This window comes from Callorhinus ursinus, unplaced genomic scaffold (assembly GCF_003265705.2).
Source record: "Callorhinus ursinus isolate GAN/ISIS: 27379988/994484 unplaced genomic scaffold, GSC_fseal_2.0 scaffold39, whole genome shotgun sequence".
Taxonomy (NCBI): Eukaryota; Metazoa; Chordata; class Mammalia; order Carnivora; family Otariidae; genus Callorhinus; species Callorhinus ursinus.
In genome coordinates this window covers 3,390,558-3,406,053 of record NW_027397101.1, presented here as the reverse complement: position 1 = coordinate 3,406,053, position 15,496 = coordinate 3,390,558, and the positions used below count along the sequence as shown (strand labels likewise).

At 41.8% G+C, this 15,496-nt stretch overlaps 2 protein-coding genes across 12 annotated transcripts in view; both read left to right on the top strand.

The window, feature by feature from the left end:
• The first annotated feature begins 1,862 nt into the window (after positions 1–1,862).
• ISCA1 (iron-sulfur cluster assembly 1) lies at positions 1,863–12,883 on the top strand. The gene is made up of 4 exons (XM_025851728.2): positions 1,863–2,052; positions 8,377–8,430; positions 11,157–11,262; positions 12,595–12,883. Exons 1-4 carry the CDS (start codon positions 1,972–1,974, stop codon positions 12,741–12,743), a joined length of 390 nt encoding a protein of 129 aa, XP_025707513.1. The 5' UTR covers positions 1,863–1,971; the 3' UTR covers positions 12,744–12,883.
• A 148-nt stretch (positions 12,884–13,031) lies between these two features.
• CUNH9orf153 (chromosome unknown C9orf153 homolog) overlaps positions 13,032–15,496 on the top strand; it is a 35,590-nt gene continuing 33,125 nt past the window's right edge. For all 11 annotated transcript variants that reach the window (XM_025851727.2, XM_025851726.2, XM_025851721.2 and 8 more), the window contains exon 1: positions 13,032–13,368. The gene's annotated coding sequence lies outside the window, so the exon portion shown is untranslated. The remainder of the gene's footprint in view (positions 13,369–15,496) is intronic.

Sequence of the window (15,496 nt, the reverse complement as noted above, 5' to 3'; positions counted from 1 at the left end):
GAATCAGAAAATTTAGGACTAGATTTTTAAAACGCACTTTTTTTCTAAAGCACTATACTAAAAGGCCAGAGTTTATGCATCATTTTTAAACTAGCCGTCCCAATGCTCCTGCTCTACTCAGCCTAAAATTGTGAGGCTACTATGAGACAGTGTGCCCAAGGGTGTTTTTGAAATCTATACAGTGCTACACAACTACATAACAATATTGAAACAATTAAGATTGTTAATTGAAAAAAATAACAATATTTCAACAATTAAGAATGATACATGGCGTCTTTTTTTTTTTTTTTACATTTTATTAACACACTTTATTTCTTAGAGCAGTTTCAGGTTCACAACAAAAGTGAATGGAAAGTGCAGAGTTTCCATAAGCCCCTGTCCCCACACAAGTCCAAATCCTCCACTATGCACATCCTACTCCAGGGTGGGGAATTTGTTACAACTGATGACGCTATATGGACACAACATTATCCCCAAATCCATTGTTTACACTAGGATTCATTCTTGGTGTGATAAGTTCTATGGGTTTGGACAAATGTATAACGGCATGTACATCCACCATTGTAATATCAGTTTCACAATATATGACCTCTTTAAATATCCATGAACAACTAGCAACGTTTATTGAGTTGTAGTACTTAGCTAGGTGCCATACACTCGTCTAAGGGCCTTTCATTTAATCTTCACAGTCTGTGGGAGGAAGGGCATGAGAAGTAAAACACCTTGTGCCAAATCACCCAGCTAGTCAGATGAAGCCAAGACAAACCCACCATACTACCATCTCCTAGTCTCACCCTTTGTTTTGGGTTAAGCCGGGTTTATAGGCAAAAATAACCATTCTCTTAGTGTCAGGCAGTTGTATTTCAGTAGCAGGGAGACCCAACTACTTAAGGGAATTTTGAACTCTCCAATCCTGTAGGTTTTAGGGCATGAAAGATAAACTGGGCTCTAAAACACAGTTCACTGATAGTTCTTTCCACATTGAAACACTGAGCAAGAGTCCTCCCCAGCACCACCCCACCGAAACTCCTTTTCCCTTTACCTCTAGCACCGCCACGAGAAAAGCCTCCTATCCTTCGGTTCTCCTCCTTCCGACTGCTAACTTCTACCCATCCAGGATCTCTCATTCTTTCCTCGGCTCTCCATTTACCAGGCTACCTATGCATGCCTGGTGCTTCGGTGTATTTGCCGAATTAACAGGCAGAATTAAAAGGCAGAAGCCCCTGCGCAGCCACGACAAGGTCTGACAACAGGTGTTAAATCAAGCTTATTAGACGGTTCACGCTATGTTGACAGAGCTGCCCAATCACATCCTCGGACTGTTTGGGTTCCAAAGTCGGCACCTAAAAGCTAAAGTTACATTAGCACCGTCCTCCAGTATCCCTTGCAGTACAGCATGAGGTGAGGCGGGGGGCCGGGGGTGTCTCAGCCGTTTATTTCACGACTCTGCGGTAAGTCTATGCTCTTTAGGAACTGCCTAGCTCGACCAAAAAGGAAGACAAATGGATGTACCTGGGCCTCGGAACCTTTCTGCTTTGGAGAGCACCAGCTCTCGTGCTCAGCGTTCTTACGCAGGGACGCCGCAAACCTTTCCCAGGGACAGATCGTGGAGCGACACGCCTCCAGCGTCCACAAGTCAGCAATCACTCCACGTGCCCAAACCCCACTCCCCACGACGCGCGGAGGTAGTCCTCGCGCAAACGACCTTGCGCCTCCCTCCCCCACGCACCTTCAACGCCCCGGGCCATTGCGCCCCGCGTCACGTGCCCACAGCCCAAGCGCCGCGCCCCGCCCTCTGCCCGTCACTCACGCGGCCCGCCCAATGGCAACGGCGTGGGTGGGCCCGCGCGGGGCGGGGCCTGGGGCGCCGTGCGCCGGAGCCTGTGGCGTCAATGCGGCCGCCGTGTCCATGGAGAGAGGCTGAGGTGGCCGAGCTCCGGCCCGAGGCACCGGGGCTCCGGGACGGCGAGGATGTCGGCTTCTTTAGTCCGAGCCACTGTCCGGGCTGTGAGCAAGAGGAAACTGCAGCCCACCCGGGCCGCCCTCACCCTGGTGAGTGGCCAGGGCGCGCGGTCGGACGGGTGACAATGGTTCACCTCCGCCCCCTCGAGGAGGTCACGGCGGCAGGGCGCTGGGCCCGCTCAGCGCCCGCTGCGTCGCCGCCCTGTCCTCCTCGCCCCGGCTGGGGAGATAAACAAGCCGGGGCGGGGCTGCTCCGCGAGAGCCGGACACCCCGGGAACTACGTTTCCCAGCAGGCCCTGCGCCGCTGCGTGCGGGGGTGGGGGTCGCTGTGTGTGCGTGAATTCCCGGGCGGCCGAGGCGGCCCGCTGCGAGCCTAAGGTTGCGACTGTGCCTGGGTCGCTGGCTTTTCAGAGCTCGGCGTGCGGGAAGCTGGGGGAGGGAACCGGGCCCCCTGCCTTCGAGGTGCGCGGGGAGGGCGGAAGCTCGCCGGGGCACGATGAGGCGAGCGTGGCGGGCGACGTGAGAGCGCAGCCTCAACAAAGCCCACCCCTCACTGAGATCAAAGCTGTAGTGCACAAAGAGTTCCTTCCTGGGGTCTGGGAGGGAAGGCTTTTTGAAACACCCTCTGTCCCTCCAGCGGGCCTCGGCCGTGGTCGGCTCTCACAAAGGACAAAGAAGGATAAAAATCTCTACCCTGAGTGAGCGTTGGGCGTTTTCTGGGTGAAAGGTCGAACACACTGGGAGGGCACCAGAGTCTATGCCGCAGATGCTCACCGCGGGATTTATCCCGCAGACGGGATCCCTGGTGTACTGTGCAGTCGTTTTTTTTTTTTCTTTTAACTGAGGGAGAACTCACATAAAATTAACCACCTTAAAATGTACCATTCAGTGGCATTTAGTACATTCACAATGTTGTGCAACCATCACCTCTATCTAGTTCCAAAACATTTCACTCCAAGAAAACTCAGTATCCTTTAGGCAGTCACTTGTGTTTTGGAAGAGTTGGATTTCATAGGAAAGCTTATGAATCACGGATTCCATTCAAACTAATTCTATAAGAAAGCCTGTTGTCAGAAAATCAGTTGTACCAAAATAGAAGAAAGTTGTGAACAGGTGGGAGAATTCATTTTTAAAATGGGTCAATGTTTCCAGCCTGTACAGAGGTTATCCCGATTATTCTGTATTACTGTTTTCTGTACGACCAAGCCGGTTTCATGTCTGGAAGATAACATCATCAGATCTTAGAATTCTCCAAGGTCTTGAAATCACAGGAACTAAAGGGCATGAGTCAAAATTTGTGTCTTTCAATCTCAATTAAAAAATATTCAGAACTGAAAAGAATTCTACCACTGGTAATGGTAGAGCGAGAAAGAAGAGGTACAGAGACGCTTTATGGCCTTTTCTTTGTCCATCATCTAGCATATTACCTGCTTGTTCAAAATCTCTGAGTCATTCCTTTCCTCTCCATTCCTTGTCATTCAGCTGACGTTTAAGACGACTTGTGTTTCAGGACAAGAAATAGAGTTACACAGTTCCCACCCTCCAGGGACACCGTTGTGGGCCAGACCTTTGCCACCCTAGAATTACTAGGGATAATAACACAGCTCGCATTCTCAGACCTGAGCTCTCTGCACTTCCTCCTGCCTCATGACCTGTTACTGAGCTAATTCTGCTAACAGAATTGGTCAGTTCTTCATCTTGTCAATTCTTAGTCCACAGGGGCTCCATGTTGCCTTTGATCAAGTGTTCTGATTAACTTGCCAAAGTCCATTGTCTGAACTTAGCCTGTTTAACTGTCTAGCTAACTTTAGAAGTTCCTTTCCCTGTAGTTTTAGCTGGTGCCAAAGATAAAGCAGGTCCTCGCTGCTTTCCACACACGGCCTGCATAGCAGGCTGCAGTCATTTTAATCCTAGCATATGTTCCCTAGTCTCAAGACACTGTGGCATGCATGAATTGCTGTCTGTTCTTAGTTTTCAGGTGTTTTTGCAAACATTGTAAATCCCAGCGTGTTCTGTCGAGTGCAGAAGCAGGTGATCAAAGGGCTAATGAGTGAATACAGATGAAAGCAGATGAAACTGGAGATTATTCAGCAAAATGGGTAGGAAGAGATCAGTGTTACCTAGATATATAAATTTGACATCAGGAGTTTGACATGGTGCAAACTTGTCCAAGTGCTGTACCTGTGTAGCCTACCAGGGGTCATCAAAAGGCTAGGAAAAGGAAAAGGAATTGATGAAATGAAAACATGGTTCCACGCTGTCAGCGCCCAGGTGTCCACATTAACTGATGTTAATCCAGGAGAGGACTGGTGGTTTGCTGGAACAGAAGGCTTAGTTTGGTGACAGGCAGCCCTTAACACTTTTATGCAACCAGAGATGGTTCTTTGAATGTTTTAAGACTCCACCCCACCACCTCAAAGTTGAGTACCTTTGGACACCTGTGGAGAACCTCCAAAGAGGATGCTGTCCCTACTCTGCATACCCAGGTGTTGGCAAAAGAAATTGAATTCGTAGGAGCCAGAGTAAGATATGATGAAAGCCTGAAGATTTAACACTGCCCTACTGGCAGAGGCTTTTATTTCCATCGTTCTACAAATCAGAATTAGCGCAACTATAATTTAGGATTAGGGACGTAACTATAGCTGTTCATAAAGCGCAACCAAAATTGTAAGAGAATGATGGTACATAGCCAGCATCATTCTTCATGCACAGAGGGAAGTTAATTCATTATGGGCAGTGGGTACTTTAAAATTTCTAGTGGTACCTGGTTGAGAAGGACAAGGAAACAATATGTTACTTGAGCCCCAATAAGGAGCTGTTAATTCATTGAAGGACAAGTACCAGAAGTCCTTTGGAACAATGACCAAGCAGTAATTTGTATATTTAGGCAATTTAAGGGATATTCTCCAGGAAACAATTGGAAGTAGCCTAAATGTATAACAATGAGAGGTTAAATAAATTAGAGTAGATCCAGTTAGTGAGTAGATCCAGTTGGTGAACTATTATGTAGTCACTGTAAATAACGTTTTTTTTTTTAAGTTTGGGAGTCATAACTTTTCATTCTTTAACTTACTATCCCTGTGTCAATTATTTAATCTTTAATACTTAAATCACAGGATTGTAAGAATTTAAGATGATGCATATAAACCACTAAGCACATGGAAGGTACTCAGTAAATGGTTAATATGTCTATTACTATGTATTGCATGGGAAACATGTTAAACTATTTAAAATGTAGGCCACAAAATATATACACACACACAGATGAATAGGAAAAGACAGAAGGGGAAACACCATAATGCCATAATGAGTTAAAATATACTGCAACTTGTTCATTGGCTGCTATTTATCTACCGTCTTTTAAACATTAAAATGCCACATTTATAATGAAAATGAAAATAGGTTGTAGTTGTTGGCACATGTTTAGTGTACATAATCATGGAGTTAGCTTTGGTTTTAATTTTGTTTTCTTGGACAGCAAAATATTAAAATTGCCTGGGGAATTACCTAAGGAAATACAATTACCTAAGGATATACAGTGTTGAGGATGAAAAGCTTCTGATACAAAAATGGACTAAAAATCTTTTTTAAGGGCCTTTTGTCTTGTTCTGTGATCTACCTCTGAGTAGATTAAAAACCATCGTTATATTTCATTGAGTTTCAGGAATCTCAAACTTTAATTCATTGGCCAAATCTCAGGTGAATAAGTCATTAATTCTACATACATTTCTGAGAAAAGTATAGGTGTCTTAATTGTTTGGGGGGAGTGCATGGAAATTGGAAGGCTACCAGGCCTGCAGCCTGTTGTTTTGTTGTGAAGTTTTCGGACTATTTGCCAGATTGAGTGTACTTACTGCAGAGTTGCCAGAGCCTGCAAATAGATGTGGAGCCTGTAGGATCCTCAGCTTCTGCCTGGTCCTGAGATACAGAAAATATTTTTTATAGCTAGCATTTTTTTTTCACGTGCCACATGTTCCCTTTTAGCCATTCTGACTTGTTCTGAAAATCAATCCCTCACTTAGAAAGTTATAAGATCCCTATCTTTCCCTTTAAGTAAGTACGCCGCTGGGTTTCCATCATTAATAACACTCCTCCCAATGCAGTATGTTTGGTTTTGGCCTGACACAGGAAAATTAAGAAAGACTCATTTTGGTTCCTATAATGACAGTTCCCAGGCACAACAGGTTACTTTTCCCTTAAGAGTACAGGAGTGTGAAGTCGACCGCTTCGGGATAGGTGGACCACTCCATGAATTGTTTGTGTGTACTCTGTGTAAGTGTTTTCTACTAAGAGTTGGGAAAAGAAGAAAAAACATTATTTTGTAAAATCAAATTCAGTAATTTAATAATCACGTGGAGATAAAAACACGTGGGGCTATTGACAGAGTAGTGTGTACACCCTGTCTTCTTTGTTTTGGTCATGCAGCCGTGAACCCTCCTCACCTTTGACTCTCCAGCATTACAGGGCAAGTTGTACTTGCAATAAATATTTTCCCATGGTTGTGCCTTTTTTTTTTTTTTAACTTATCGGAAATCCTTTGCTCTTTGACAGTAATTAGATTAATTTCTTCAGGACTCAATGTGGGAAATAAGACCATGAGAATAACAGAAGCTAGTTTTTACTGGCAGTTGTTTGGAAGGGTAAATGAGCATTTTTAAACATTTTTTTCAGAAATATTCCTGTAACTATTTGAGGTTGACATGCTGTGATCTCAAAAGAAGAAAAAAAACAAAACAAAAGGATTAATTCTGCTCTTCTCCATTTCCTTTTTCTTCCCCCGGCATACTGTTCCCTATTGTCCACTATTGTCACACTGGTTGGCTTCTGTTCTGGTAGAGTTGTGGGAAAAGGCCTTTATAAACCACGTACTGGTGGTGATTTTTTTTTTTTTACCTTTTTTTTTTTTACAGTTATGCACAATAAATATATATGTGCACACTCACCGTACATTAATAATTGAAGTCAGAGTTTCTTTGAACATTCATCTTTAAGTGTAATACATTGTTTTCTTTTCTCTTCTAGTTTGTGTTTTTAAAAAATACTAGCGTCAGCTTTCTAAATTGGTTTCATGGCCTTTCTGAATTGGGTCCAGACTCTGCTTCAACATCCTCATCTGGCCAAGGCCCCACCGGCCAGGCCAGAAGAGCACACTTTGAGGCCATCCTCTCAGTCTGCTCCCTTCGCACAGGCTGGGGTTTTGGCTAAGGTTACTTCCAAGTCATAGGTCATAATGTCCACTCTGGGATTTCACAAGCCAATAAAATGCCAATAAAAAAACTGGAGGACCAGCACAGCATTGCCAGCTAAGGAGCTAATAAAACAAAGTGGGAAGGACATGATCTCTTTGTTAATACACTCTCATCATTGTAAAGTAGCAGTTTATATTGAGCTCTTTGTGCCTGGCACTGTTCTAAATGTACTTCATGAACTTATTTAATCCTCACAAGAATCCTGAGGAGGAGGGTTTGTTCTCCCCATTTAAGCCAAGTAACAGGCTTGGACACAGCTAGGAAGTAGGGCAGGAATGCCCTGGAATAGACTTTGTCACTGACAGCACCATGAAAAAGCAGATAGGATCCAAGAATAGAAATTCAGTAGATGTTGGAAAATTGCATTTCTCCAGAAAATGGGATTGATGATGCTGACCCATACACATATAATACATTGTGGCATTTTTGTCATTTTGAGGACAAATGGGCTAGGTAATTAAACAACATTGCTCCTGAAAAATGCCTCCTTGTGCTTGTTTCTGTAGTTGACTAGCTTAGCTCTGTTTATCCGGATATCCTGAGATGATATTGTTTTAAACCACATTTAGTATCTGTGTGAACATGTGGTGGGACTGGTATGAGAGGCACCCTCTGGGTTGATGCTACGTTGTTCCCTCTGTGCATATTGATGGACTTGAAATAGATTTGGGGTAAGCAAAAAATATAAAATAAAAACAATAGGTTAATAATGATCAAAAGAAAAAATGTCTGAAGATTGGCTTCCCCAGTGATGACTTAATTGATTCATTGGCTGTTGAGCGCCATTTGTGTGTCAGGGATTGTGCTTGTTGCTGAGCATACAGTAGGAGCACAAAATAGATCCTGCCTAGAAAACTTAGATTTGTGATGTATGTAAGTAGAGAGAACCAGAGAACTTATGACAGGGAGCTGATCTTGCCTGGGGGGGGACAAGATTCAAAGGATGTTGCCAGAAGGTATTTTAAAAAATAAAAATAGAATGCTTTGAGTTGAGAGTTCATGTGTTTGTGTATAAAAGCCACAAGGTACTCAGACAAGAGCATAAATTTGTCAGACGAATTTACTAAAGATATACTTGAATAGTCTTAAAGGCTATGGAACTATAAGGCTTTAAAGAAAGCAAGTTTTGTAGCTAAAAACTTAATAACTTGTTCTTTTTTTCAGACACCTTCAGCAGTAAACAAGATAAAACAGCTTCTTAAAGATAAGCCCGAACACGTAAGTAAAACCAATCAGATGAATATTCAGTAAAAAATTGAAGTTGTATTTTCACACTGAATTTATCTTGTGATAAACAGCATGTTTTCACTGGCTAGGGATTTTTATTTAAAAAATAAAATATGCTCATGGTTTTTAGAGATTCAAATAAAATATAATAGGGTATTCAGTGAAAAAGACTTCATTTTGTGACCCCAAACTCTTGGTTGTCTTTCATCCTTCTAAGGGCCCACCTCTTAAGTGTCTTTCCTGAGACCATCTGTACATTTTTATCTGCCTACACTGGGGTTTCTCAGGCTCTGCACTATTGATGTTTTGGGCTGGATAATTCTTTGTTGGAGGTGGATTGCAGGATGTTTAGTATTATCTCTGGCCTCTGTGCACTAGATTCCAGTGGCACCGCCCCACTCCTCAGTTGTGACAACCAATAATAATTCCCCGAGGGGCACTACTGGCCTAGATCATGCTTGGAATGTTTGTGTGTATCTCCTTTCCTACTTAGAGGAAAGCATTCCATATATGCTGTGGTTATGCTTTGCTTTTTGCCCCTAATATAGCTTGAAGTTCTTTCCAGAGCATTACAGAAAGACCCACCTCATTCTTTTTTTATGACTGCATATATTAGTGTATTTTGTTTTATTTATTTATCCAGTCCCCCATATTAAAGGTCTTTGGGGTTGTTTACATCTAGTGCTGCCACAAATATCATTCAGCAAATATTTAGTGTCTGTAGTGTGCCAGGCCCATTGTTCTGAAGACTAAGCCTGTAAGCTTGGTTTAGTGCACCTGTGTAGGCTGTCCTCCTAGACGAAAAATTGTTGAGTAAGGGGAGTGTGCATCACCTTCACCTTCGTGAATTGTTAGTTGCCTGTGGAATATTGTAAATTACATCCAAGTATTAAACTATTAAAATTTAGTAATTAGACTATGGAATGGTTTCTAGGTTCTGTTGTACAACCTATATTACAATGTAATGAAGTTGGCACATTCCTCCTAAGAATTACTAAATGCTAAAAATATCAGTATGCCATCTCTATTAGGATAGACTAATGAAAAGAGTATACAGGTATCGACCAAATGAAACACTGTGTAGGTTTGAGGGATGACAATGACATGAAAAGGATGGAGAAAACACTTCATTGGGTGTCATTGCTGGTACAAGCAGTCCCTTTTCCAAACTTCAGGTACCTAAAGCTGTATTTTCCTGTATTCTGTAAGTATCTGTATTCATTCCTAGTAGTTGGACTTTCTGCTTGCTTGAGTCTTTCCTGTTGATGAAGATAAAAGCTAAGTCAAGTCAATACCTAGGACATGTGCTCCAGAATTTCATCTAGACAGTTTACTGTTGATCATGCTGAATCTGTGAAATGCCCCACATGTTCTCTCAGCTCTCACTCTGAGAGTGAATAAAACCACAGTTCTGTCTCCTTGTTGTTTAAGGACAGAAGAGACTACTGTCAGAACGCTTCAGCTCATCAGAACTCCCAGGCAGCTTAGCATTCTAACTCCCGGTCTCACCAAGTGTCTTCCCACTCATGATTGCTTTCCTGAAGCAAGTACACATTGCTACTTTTAAGAGAATCAAGATCTGCTTGGTGAAATCATACTTTTTATGATAATACTTTTACTGTATACTTAAAAAAAGCAGCTAGGATCCAAGAGTAGAAGTTCGATAGATATTGTTAGAAAATCACATTAAGATAGACACTGGTATTTTAAAAGTGCAGTTTGGTCACTTTTTAAACTTCTTAACCTCTGTGTTGGCTGCAGTCTTTTGATTTCTGGTACTTGAGAATGTTTTCATAGTTCTGCCTTAGATTTAAGGCCCTGTGTAGAGGCAGGTATGATTGCCAGGGGACAGCCTGGGGACCTCAGTGAACCTAACCATAGGGAGGGAAATTTCCTGAGAACATCTCATGCGATGAGGTGGAGCACAAACGTTTTGAGGAAGTGAGAATTTGTTAAGTAGTCATCTATGCCATCAGATACCTTTCTTTTTCCTTTAAAAAAAAAAAAAAAGAAAAGTGATTATTCTTGTTTAGAATTAAAACTCTTCTTTAAGGGGCACCTGGATGGCTCATTTGGTAGAGCATGTAACTCTTGATCTCGGGGTTGTGAATTCAAGCCCCACATTGGGCAGAACTTACTTTAAAAAAAAAAAAACCACCTCTTCCTTTAAAAATGTTATTCCCAACCTAAACTGCTAATAGTAAAGGTTAAGTAGTTAACATGCCTTCGTATAGTGGACTGCTAAGGCATTATATGCAAATGATAATTGTGAAAGTTAATCACATGGAAGGATGATGTCTTAAGTGGCAAAAACAAATCAGAGAATTAAGACTTATTCCTGTTATAATAAAGCCTGTGTTTAGATTATATGTATATATGACAAGGACTGGAAGAAAAAAGGAAAAAAATATGTTGAGAGTGATAGTGACTGGTTTTGGGGGGTTTCCGCCTTTGTATTGTTTTGGGTTTTTTGCATATAATTGTTTTTATTTTAGGATTCCCCACTAGTATTGCAGTGCTGTTTGTTAAATAGCTAAATTTTTTAAATGCTTGTTCCCCTTTCCACTTATACTTTCTAAAGGGACATGTTATAGCCAGAAATCTAATTTCCTCTTTAAGCTTATGAAGAAACAAATAACGTCAAATAGCCAGGGTTTTTATAAATGCTTAATACGTACTACTTTAAAACTAAGTTTATATTTACACTGCTTTTTCAGGTAGGTCTGAAAGTTGGTGTCCGAACCAGGGGTTGTAATGGCCTTTCTTATACTCTAGAATATACAAAGACAAAAGGAGATTCTGATGAAGAAGTTGTTCAAGATGGTGAGTTTTAAGCATATATAGTGCTGGCTGTGAGGTAGGGTGGTTTGACAGACTTTCATGTATCAAGTGATTTATACACAGCAGCTGAGTGAGAATGATACCGTATTGTCCCCAGTTTTGCAGATGAAGAGACTGAGGCGTGGAGAGGTGACGTAGCTGCCTAAGGGCACTCAGCTAGTGCAGTGGCCTGGTGAACAGTTGAACCTACTCAAGTTGATTCCAGAGGCTGTGCTCTTATCGTTTGTTTGTTTATTTCAATTACAAAAGATAATCATTGTGTGCACAAAGGTTTTAAAATGCTAAAACTTCAGACCAAACCATCCATTTTTGTGGGAAGCAGCAGTTTGACGTCTGTCCCAAATAAGTAATGTCATCTTATGCTTTTGAGGAACCTATACTTCTAATTTTTATTAAAAATGTCAGTGCTTTAATTTTCTCTTGCCCCCGTGCCCCTACCCAGTAATCTGATAAAACCTATTTAAAAGAAAATAATGCCACAGCCTTGGGGGAACTTCAGTGTGCACGGGCATTTCAGTGGTGGCTCTGCGTCAGAGCTGTGCTGTTAGCTAGCTTGCAGGTTCCTACCGTTCATCTCATTAAACTGAAGTTACTGACCAATAATGACATTTTTGTTAATATGTTGTTTTTTAAATCACTACATAAAATACCTTAAATATTAAATTTTTCAGAAGATGAGCTCTAATAACTATATATAGTTTACATTTGAGTAATTAGTTTCTTATAAGGAAGAAGGCTTTCTTAAACCAATTATATTTATGAAGATACCAACCTCTACCTGCGTAATTCAAGGGAGTTATGTTACTGCCAGTTTTCCGGCCCATGAGCAGAAGAACAAAACAGCCATGTTGCACTGATGGGCCTTATGACCCCAGCCCGGTGTATCACAGTCCTGTGCATCTCTCGGCTTGCCAGTGTATCATGTGTACGGATGTCAGTATAGGCTTTTCACATATTTCTTGACTGTTTTTACACAAGTCTCAGAATATACACATTTCCTTCATGTTGCAAATTGGAAAAATGGGTGAAGTATTGTGAAAAGCAAATTCTAGTTTTGCATGGAATTGTCATTGGAATATGCTTCTCTACAACTGCCAAGCCTAATATTGTGTTTGACATAGATTATTGGGTGGAAAAGAAGGGACAGACAGGAAACTGAGCCCTAATCTCTTAAAGGAAATAATGAAACAGATTCAGAAGTTTCCTGTTCGACTTTTGTTGGTGGTTACTATTTAAAAAGTTCACTTGTGCTTTGAATCAGCAGGTTCCATAGACCTGCAGGCTTTATGTGACACGTGTTTTCTTCTCCCCAAGGAGTCAGAGTGTTCATCGAAAAGAAAGCACAGCTAACACTTTTAGGAACAGAAATGGACTATGTTGAAGATAAATTATCCAGTGAGTTTGTTTTCAATAACCCAAACATCAAAGGAACGTGTGGCTGTGGAGAAAGCTTTAATATTTGACTACTCTGGCTGTAAGCTCCAGGAAAACTCATGGAAGTCCTAGGGCTTACTGAAGAAATCATGTGACTGTCATGTGCTTAAAGTTTATAATGTATGACTGCCTTATGAGGAAAATAAAATGATGCATTTTGGAAAGTGAAGCCAGTGTGTTAGATTCCAGAAGAAGCGATATTTGTATTCTTTTTAGAGGGCACAAAATGAGAAACCGTTGCTCTCTTTGGGTCATTTTCCTGATTTGTAAAGAAAAAAAAAAAGTCCTACCCTGCACTTAATTGTCTTGCATCCTTTCTATTAGAACCAGTTTCATGAAAGCTGCCTACCTGGGAGGATTTCAGGAAACGTATTTTTAATACGTGTGCACGCCATAGCTCACCGTTGAGAGTGGCGTGAACGTTCATTTCCCGACCAGATTGATGGCAGAAGATCCTGACTGCCGGCATGACGTGGAAGTGCACTGGTTTTCTACCCAAACTTGGCACAGCATTTCTACGTTTGTGTCCAAAATTTCTTTGTTAGATGCCTCATTTGCTTTACCCTTTAGCAGCACCAGCTGGTAGATGAAAGTATCGAACAAAGATTACCTTGAACTGCAGTGCAGAACAGTTCTGAGCGATGACATCAAAAGGTAAGAAATACTTCACCCACTATTTTTAATCCATTTCTTTTGCTACCCAGAACATCCCCTCAAAGGTGGAATCTCAAGCTGGCTTAGATCCTTTTGGTTGCAAGGTGTCTTTAAAGCCATCCAGCCCACTCCCTCAATGCTATACGTGGGGAAGCAACCCCCAGGGAACCTACAGGATGTCCGTCCACCCTCACACTGTGGGCTGTGTAGCAGCAGAACTGGAACTACACTCTCTCCCCTTCTGTGGAGGGGCCACTAGTTCTGCAGTCTGAGGCAGTCAGTGAAGATCAGTGTGTGGTCTGGCTTCTTTATCTGGTTGGCATTTTGATAAGATTTCTTTATAATTTGATGAAGATCATATTTAGTTTATTTTATTTTCAGTGAGAAGAATCTTATTTTAAAACCCACTTATGTGAGTTACCATCTTGTTTCTTTAGAACTTTGAAACAGCGGTTTATATTAGCAGAGAAGACATTTGTACCAACCCAAAAATATCCTTTTCGAATATAGTAGTCATTTTGAAGCAGAACATGAAGGTCTTTTCTTAAAATTCCCAATACGTGTACACTTTCTGGATCTCAAGTTCAGTGACTGTAATTCTTAACATTTTCACCACTTACTTTTCTTTGACAGCATTCTTTTTGTCATTTAGTTACTGATTTTCCTGGGTTTGACATACTAAGTGTTCTATGCGAAGACACGCTTTTTTTAAAAGCTGATTTTCATGAATTGAAGTAACTATTTATGTCCGTTGTATTTACTGAAGTACCTGGCACAAAATGCACCAACACTTAAGAGTAGTATCTATATGTAAATACTCATGAGTCCATATTGTTAATATATAATTGTCAGTTCACTTATAATCTGTGCAATACTGTACGTATGTAGAGATTGAGTTGTCAATAAAAAAAAACATGGCCTCCTTGTGATCCTAAAATTGCCTTTTCTTTCTAAGGAAGAAGGGTTTGGGAATAGTAGCTATTCCAGCAACTAATGAATAATGGCTATTTTTCCCTGACCAGTCTCGTCGCTTACAGGAATTTTCTCCACCAGATTCTGTTGCATCGTTGTCTTGCTTCGTTCTCCATGCAGCCCTTTGACAGAGCCATTTTGCATCCCTCTTGGCTCCAGACATCAGCATTCCCTTTCTTCTTCAGCCTTCTCTTCTCCCTGTTTCGCTTCCTCCATCCTCTTGCACAGATTCCTTCTTATGTTCTCCTGTCATAATCCCTACCTGGAATGCTGTTTCCAGATCTGTCATCCAGGCTTTATGTTCACCTTCAGAAAGATTCTTAACAGTTCACCTCAGGCATATTTGTAAGCACCTGCTCTCTGCCTTCCTGAGGTTTCACAGATGACTGGAGACAGTCCCCAGCCTCAGAGATCTTAGAGTTGGCAAATGAGACACCAATAAAGAGAATACCGTGAGGGTTGTAATAGGTAAAATTTATTGCATACTTGCTACGTGCCAGGAACTGTTTGAATACAATCTTTACAATAATCCAGTGAAGTACGTCTGACCCCTGTCATTTCATAGGTGAGAAATTAAAAGCACAACATGAACAAAATAGTTGACCTAAGTAACATGGTCAATGGCCAGGTCAGAATGACAGCCCGCCCACACCATCTGGTACCAGCCTGTGCTCCTAGCAGTTGGGCCATGCTACATGTTCTAGAACCAAGATGGGTGCACTTTCTAAGAAGTTATCTTAGAGGTTGTAACACTTAGGCCAAGTTTTAAAAGCCCTAAGAGATGAGGGGAAGAGGGAAGAGAATGGACAAAACTAAAAAGGATTGAAAACATGCAGGAAGCTAAGCGCTCCGAAGAACGTGAGGCAGCAGGGGCAATCGGACCAGGAATGTTGGGGCTTTCACTGGCTTCTGTAGTGTCACAAGGGCAGGGAGCCACTCAGAGTCATTACAAGGGGGCCATCAAAACATCTACATTCAGAAGTGTCTGGCTGGCTACCCTGTGGAGTGTGGGGAATGCTGGCCAGGGCGGAAGATGGAAGGAGGCACTGTGGAAGCCCAAGTGGGGCCTGAGGGGGAGACCCGTGTGAGGATTTGGAGGTGCCATTGGCAAGACTCCATTGTGAACAGACCAAGCTCAGCAGGGCTGTGGTGTTGT

Bases quoted from the DNA above. Each gene is read 5' to 3' on its own strand.
- ISCA1 (XM_025851728.2), top strand. From the start codon at position 1,972: ATGTCGGCTTCTTTAGTCCGAGCCACTGTCCGGGCTGTGAGCAAGAGG. The intron at 8,431-11,156 runs GTAAGTAAAACC...CTGCTTTTTCAG, and splicing joins TTAAAGATAAGCCCGAACAC to GTAGGTCTGAAAGTTGGTGT. The intron at 11,263-12,594 runs GTGAGTTTTAAG...CTTCTCCCCAAG, and splicing joins TGAAGAAGTTGTTCAAGATG to GAGTCAGAGTGTTCATCGAA.